This window comes from Helianthus annuus, chromosome 8, assembly GCF_002127325.2.
Source record: "Helianthus annuus cultivar XRQ/B chromosome 8, HanXRQr2.0-SUNRISE, whole genome shotgun sequence".
Lineage (NCBI taxonomy): Eukaryota > Viridiplantae > Streptophyta > Magnoliopsida > Asterales > Asteraceae > Helianthus > Helianthus annuus.
The window spans coordinates 97,256,930-97,263,785 of NC_035440.2; the positions used below are offsets into that span (position 1 = coordinate 97,256,930).

The 6,856-nt window shown below is 39.9% G+C and overlaps 2 protein-coding genes across 2 annotated transcripts; both read left to right on the plus strand.

Moving 5' to 3' along the window:
* Positions 1-1,408: 1,408 nt before the first annotated feature.
* Positions 1,409-2,320, plus strand: LOC110870420. The gene has a single exon (XM_022119602.1). It carries the CDS (start codon positions 1,409-1,411, stop codon positions 2,318-2,320), a length of 912 nt encoding a protein of 303 aa, XP_021975294.1.
* A 2,019-nt stretch (positions 2,321-4,339) lies between these two features.
* On the plus strand, positions 4,340-6,634 carry LOC110870421 (pentatricopeptide repeat-containing protein At3g07290, mitochondrial). The gene has a single exon (XM_022119603.1). The coding sequence runs from the start codon at positions 4,340-4,342 to the stop codon at positions 6,632-6,634; it is 2,295 nt and encodes a 764-aa protein (XP_021975295.1).
* Positions 6,635-6,856: the final 222 nt, after the last annotated feature.

Consider the following 6,856-nt stretch of genomic DNA (forward strand, 5'->3'; position numbering starts at 1 on the left):
GGTTAATTGATTAAATATGATCGGCTCATTTAAACAGTTTTGTTGCTTATAAGCCTTTGGGGGGTTTAATGACCGTTGTCCCGGATATCCTCGGCATCATTTTACGAAATGGCCACGACCATCGACATCCCGGTGTAGGCGTACACCCGGTATAAAGTGTCGACATTAAAACTAAAAGACGTAGCCGTTGGTTTCTGTACTACGGTTTTACGCAAACGTGGTGTGTCTATAAATCTTTAACCCGGCACGACCCGGGCTACTGAACGCATAAAAGAACATGTAAAACGTTCACAAGATTTTATTATAATTTTCCCAAGTTATAAAAGAGTTTGTGCCCTGTGCATTCAAATCAATTTTACTAAACATTTTCAAATGTGTCAGTTGAATGTATTTACCAGTGTAAACTGACGTATTTTCCCCAAAAAGATTAAGTGCAGGTACCTAAACGTAATTGGCTGGTATTAGCTCCCTAGCGTCGGGATAAGCCTCGCAAGCTTGATTGCAGTATCTGATGGAACAATAATTTATGATTATTTACGATCCGCTGTGGATATATTCAACCCTTGTAATACATTTTGATATTACGATCAAAGGTTGAAGTTTATATATTTATATTATGCTTCCGCTGTGCATTATATAATTGTGTGGTTTGACTATATTGTTGCCAACATCGTCACGGTAATCCCCCACCGGGCCCACCGGTGAGACACGTGGAAAACGGGGTGTGACACATATGCTTTATGCGGATGACGCTTTGATCATGGGAATGTGGAATGTTGATAATATTAATGTTACGAACCGGTTGTTAAGGATTTTCTATGTTTGTTTTGGGCTTAAAATTAATATACATAAGTCGGTGCTGTTTGGGTTGGGGGTTGAGGACTCAGATGTTAACACCATGGCTTCGTTGTTGGGATGTAAGGTTGGTAGTTTACCTTTTGTGTATTTAGGTATTAAGGTGGGGGCAAATATGAATCGGGTCAGGAATTGGGACCCAATGCTGGATACGATCAGGAACCGATTGTGTTCGTGGAAGGCGAAGTTGCTTTCTTTTGGGGGGCGGCTTACGCTGTTGAAATCAGTGTTAGCGAGTTTGCCGGTTTATTATTTGTCTATTTTTAAGGACCCGGTGAAGGTGGTAGAAGATATTGAAAAACTCATGAGAAAATTCCTATGGTGCGGTTGTAAGGAGGGGAGAGGTTTGCACTGGGTTGCTTGGGAGGTTGTTACGAAAACAAAAAAGGAGGGGGGTTTGGGTATTTCGAGTTTGTTTGACGTTAACACTGCGTTACTCTCTAAATGGGCGTTTCGTTTTAAAGTTGATTCCGAAGGGCTGTAGAGAAAAACTATCATATGTATTCATGGGGGCAGGAACCGTTGGTCGTTTTTGCCAAGGAAACAGGGTATGATGGGCTGCTGGGCGAACATAGTGAGACATCTAGAAGGGGTGGAGATTGACGGAGTTACGTTTAAATCATGCTTGAGGAGTAAGTTGGGAATTGGGGATAAGATTATGTTCTGGAAAGATATTTGGGTTGGAGCGGTACCTCTTCAGGATCGGTGGCCTGTTTTGTTTCGTTCTGACTTGAAGAAAAATGATAACGTTCGTGACCGGTTTACCTCGGAAGGTGATATAGCGGTTCTAAATACGGATTGGGTTATGGATTTGACTTCTGTGGAAGGGATTTCGGAAGCCCATGATGCTGGTATGTTACTGCATCAGATTAAGTTTTCTGGGAATAAGGACGCTTGGGTGTGGGAGCCAGATAAAAACGGGGTGTTTTCTGTGGCTGCTGTGAAAAAATGGCTTCGGGGCGGGAGGTTGACGCATGGTATTTCAGCGATGAAATGGGAGAAGTGGCTCCCTATAAAAGTTAATTTTTTTGTTTGGAGATTGAGGTTAGATAGAATACCAACGCGCAGCGCCTTGTTAAGAAGAAATATAAGCATGCCGAGTTGTGTATGTCCTTTGTGTGAGACTGGTATTGAAACGGCTCAGCATCTTCTTCTGGCTGAGTGTATTTTCGCTGCAGAAGTTTGGAGTAGGGTTCACAGGTGGTGCAGAATTGTTCCTAATTATAATAACTCCATTCTCGATTTGCTGAATCTGAAGGATGTTTCGCTGAATTCCAAATGGGAGCAGAAGTTGATTAGAGGTGTTTTCATGATTACTTGTTGGGTGCTTTGGAAGGAACGGAACAACAAAGTTTTCAATAGTTCGAAACCTCGGGTTGTTGAGGTAGTGGCGTCAGTGAAGGCTTTTTCTTTCTTTTGGTTTAAGCATAGAACTAGATTTAAAGATGTGGTTTGGAACGATTGAGTTAACTACCCGATGTATTGTTTGTAAGGCTTTCTTGACGGTCCTTTGTTTGAGGACTTGCCGGTGTTGTTATGAAATTTTATTTCCAAAAAAAAAAAAAAAAAAAAAAAACCTTCAGAGACCTTTAATGACATGTCAACGTCTTTTGTCCATTCTTTTAAAAAAATATTTTGTACATGGTTTACTATTACTGAAAATATATTATCAAAAAATGATATAACATTTAATACGATGAAGGACATTGTAAGCATTTGAATACTATTGACCCATTTGTTCATTTCACATTCTTTCTCTTGAAAAAACATATTACCCTAAGTAATTCAATTTCTGTTTTTTTTTTTGCTCTTGGCAAGGTTTGCCAAACATGGGCCTTAACATGAAAAGATATCAGGTTATAAATCATACAAAAAAAAAACTTTTATAGATATAGATTTTTTTTAACACAACCCATAACCCGTGAAGCTCACGGGTATATAACCTAGTATTATATATATACATAAAGTTATCCTCTCTCTCTTTCTTTTTGGGTTTCCTGACAAAGACCATCACCTTCCTCTCTCTACTGTTTATTCCTCTCTCAAAACCGCCGGAAAACCTCACCGTTGTCGCCGGTAAACCGCCGGAAAACCTCACTAAAGCCTAATGTACAAATCCCATTCACAAACAAACAAACAAACAAAAGGGGGCCCACCATTTGGATCATCCTGGACGTCGGTATGTCGACGGTGAAGACGGGGACGGGATGAAGACGGAGGGGGGCGGCATGGAGGTTGGATCGGCGACGGTAGGGGACGGTCCAAAGCCGATCCCCATACCGTATAGCCTAAGAGGGAGAGGGAGAGGTGAGAGAGAGAATAAGAAAGTAGTTTTATTTTTTTTTCTAAATGGTTCGGTAATTTACGTTATATACACACTTAGTCCCTGTAAAGGTAACATGAAAAAATTGCTCTCATGTGCAAAACACATGACTAGATTTTACTAAAAAAAATAACTGGGTTAGGGTCAAAGGACAAACCGTGCAACAATCTGAAACATAAAGTACAAAATTCATCAAGTTTAAAGGTAAAGGACACCGCTTGAAAATTGGTATAAAGATAAATGACAAAACTTGCAATTCACTCTTAAAATTATAGTTTTTCCATCGTCTTTGTTTTTTTTAGCAAAAGTATGATAGTGTTTTATTTTAATTCGTTGACTCAATATAATTTTTTTTGAGATCGTGTTATGAATAATATGTATAAGTAACCGAAACACAGACGTATATTTTATGAAAGAGAAATATTCAGTTTAGTGCCCACAACACATACGGAGCAAAATCTAGTATGTCTACAAATATATATATCTAAGTTAAATCTGAACCTTCAGGTTTAACATTTAAATTGGCAAGGCTTTTTGATGTCACCATCAAACACTAGAAACCTCGGTTTAAGGTTGGACTAGATTTAAAGATATTTTTTTGGCAACATGGTGATGTAGTGGTGTGTTTATGTTCAGGCCTCTCGGTTGAGGTTGACTGTTTTTGTTTTAATGAAGTTTACTTTTAAAAAAAAATCAAACACTAGAAACATCCAACAAAAAAGTAAACGGCTGTTGAAGCAAAATTAGCAAACAAACAAATGAACGATTAACAAGAGCGGGAGATAATAACTAATAAAACTGTTAAATCAAACTGTCCGGCCTTGCAAGTGTTTTTACTCATCGTCTCCTATGATTTCTACAACCACACTTCGAAGACTCACTGTCAAACCCCACCACACACTCTCCCACTTCACCCAAACCCCATCAACCCTTGATCACACCATCATCACCCAAACATCCACTCTAATAAACCACCCAAACTGGGAACAAAACACCCACCTCAAATCACTCACTTCCCACATGAGCCCCGAACAAGCATGCAACCTCATCTCCATCAACCAACACAACACCGAACTCTGTGTCCGCTTCTTCAAATGGGTTTGCAAACACTCCACTTATTGTTACACCATTGATGGTAGAATCCAGATTTTGTATCATCTTATGCGTTGTAACCTTTTTCGGGTTTTACACAAGGCGGTTGTTGCGTTTGTTAAAGACTGCTGTTGTTGTAGTGTGATTGATGGTTTGAGAGTGGTTGGTTTTGTTGATGAAATGAGGGAGTATGGGTTCGGGATTGGGTACCCGTGTTATAGTACTCTTTTGATGTGTTTGAGTAAGTTGCAGATGGGTTTATCGGCTTTTTCGGTTTATAAACGAATGGTGAATGATGGGTTTGTTTTGGGGTTGATTGATTACAAGATGTTGGTTAATGCTTTGTGTAAGAGTGGCCTTGTGCGAGCTGCGGAGACGTTTGTTTCGCGAGTTGTGAAGATTGGGTATGATGTGGATGTTCATATTGGTACTTCTTTGGTGTTGGGGTATTGCAGGATTGGTGATGTTAAAGACGCCTACCAAGTGTTTGATGAAATGCGTAAGAGAAACGGGTGTGGTGTAAATGAGGTGACTTTTACGGTATTGATTCATGGTTTATGTGAGGTGGGTAAGGTGTCCGAAGCGTTTCAGTTAAAGGAACAAATGGCTGTTAATGGATGTCGACCAAGTACACGAACGTATACCGTTCTTATTAAAGCGGTTTGTGATACGGGGTTGACCGATAAGGCTATGTGTTTACTTGATGAAATGGTGAAGAAGGGAAGTGACCCGAACGCTCATACTTTTACGATACTAATCGACGGGTTATGTCGGGAAGGTAGAATCGAGGAGGCGAATGGGATCTTCAGGAAAATGGTGAAAGACGGATTGACTCCAAACACAGTTACGTTTAATGCGCTTATCAACGGTTACTGCAAACACGGAAGGGTTGTTTCGGCTTTTGAGCTTCTTGCCATGATGGAGAAAAGAAACAGTAGGCCGAATATTCGCACCTACAATGAACTTATGGAAGGATTATGTAGAATTGGTAAGCCTTACAAAGCCATGATATTGTTAAGAAAGATAATCGACAACGGTTTGTGGCCCGAGAGGCTAACTTATAACATATTGGTTGACGGTTTCTGTAGGGAAGGTCAACTTGATATGGGGTTTCGGTTACTAAAATTAGTTGATTCGTTGTACTTTGTTTCCGATCAGTTTGCTTACACAACTCTCATCGATCGGCTTTCCAAAGACGGAAAACTGGATCAAGCAAACGGGCTATTGGGATTCATGATGAAGAAGGGAATACATCCAGACGAAGTGACAATTACCGCGATTATTAACGGGTATTGCAAGAATCGTAGAATAGAAAACGCGGTTACGGTTCTTGATACAACTCTCTCGTCGAAAAATCTTACTTTGACTGGTCCGCACATCTTCAACTTGCTGATTGATGCTTTCAGTAAAGATATGAAATTCGGTTTAGCATATGCAATGATCGCAAAGATGTTGAAATGCTGTGTAACTCCTTCTGTGGTGACTTACACGACTTTAATCGACGGGTTTTGCCAAACTGGTGATATTAATCGGTCATTGGAAGTTTTTGAACTAATGAAACGTTGTAATTGCGCCCCAAATGTGTACACTTACACGGTTTTGGTTAACGGGTATTGTCAAACTGGGACATTAGGGGAAGCGGTGAAGCTTTTAAACACAATGTACGATTCGGGTGTGTCACCAAATGTTATTACGTACACTATATTAATTAAAGCATACGTTAAATCCGGTGATTTGGAACATGCATTTGAAATCTTGAATGATATGGTAAAAAACAAGTGCCAACCAAACTTTGAGACGTTTTCTGCGTTGCTTGAAGGATTAGTTATCTCTAAAAGTGTTACCGACGGTTCTTTAACGGTGTTTAAAGAGTTGGGTTCTTCTCATGTTGTTGAGTTCGTTCAAAAAGCGAAGAAACACGGTGTTGGGGATTCCGATCTTTATAGTTTCTTGATTACGGGTCTGTATAAAGCGGGAAGAATACTTGAAGGTGATGAACTGGTTCAAGAAATGATGAGAAAAGGCTACTTTCCCGACATATATGTGTGTTCTCATATCATGGAACATTTGTGTAAGCAACGGAAGTATGACGATTGTGTAGCGTGGATGAAACGTATGTTTGATCGCGGGTTGATGCCGTCTTTTGGATTATATTGTTGTTTAGTTCGCGGTTTTCAAAAGGAAGGAAGGAGTGTTGAATTGCAAGATTTGATGTCAGATTATTCGAGTAAAGCTGGTGTTGAGGATAGAGATGGAGTGTCAACATACATGGATTTTTTGGTAAATTGTGATGAACATGATGAGTGTTTTGAGGTTTTGAAAGTTGTTGAGAGACTTAGTAATCAAGAGAGACCAGTAATCTAGCAAGTTATATAACTTGGAAAGCTTGTCAAAGTTCTAGCAATCTTTGGTGTAACGTGCTTCGAAGGGTCAATAGGCGATGCCAACGACTCCCTATCCTCTTGAAGCCTTCTTTTGTGTAGTGGTCTAGTGGATCTTCTCAAAGACTTATGAAGTGGGGGGATGTCACCACCCATGCCTTGATCTACAACAGGAGGTTAAGCTGGTAGTCTGGTACATATTAAT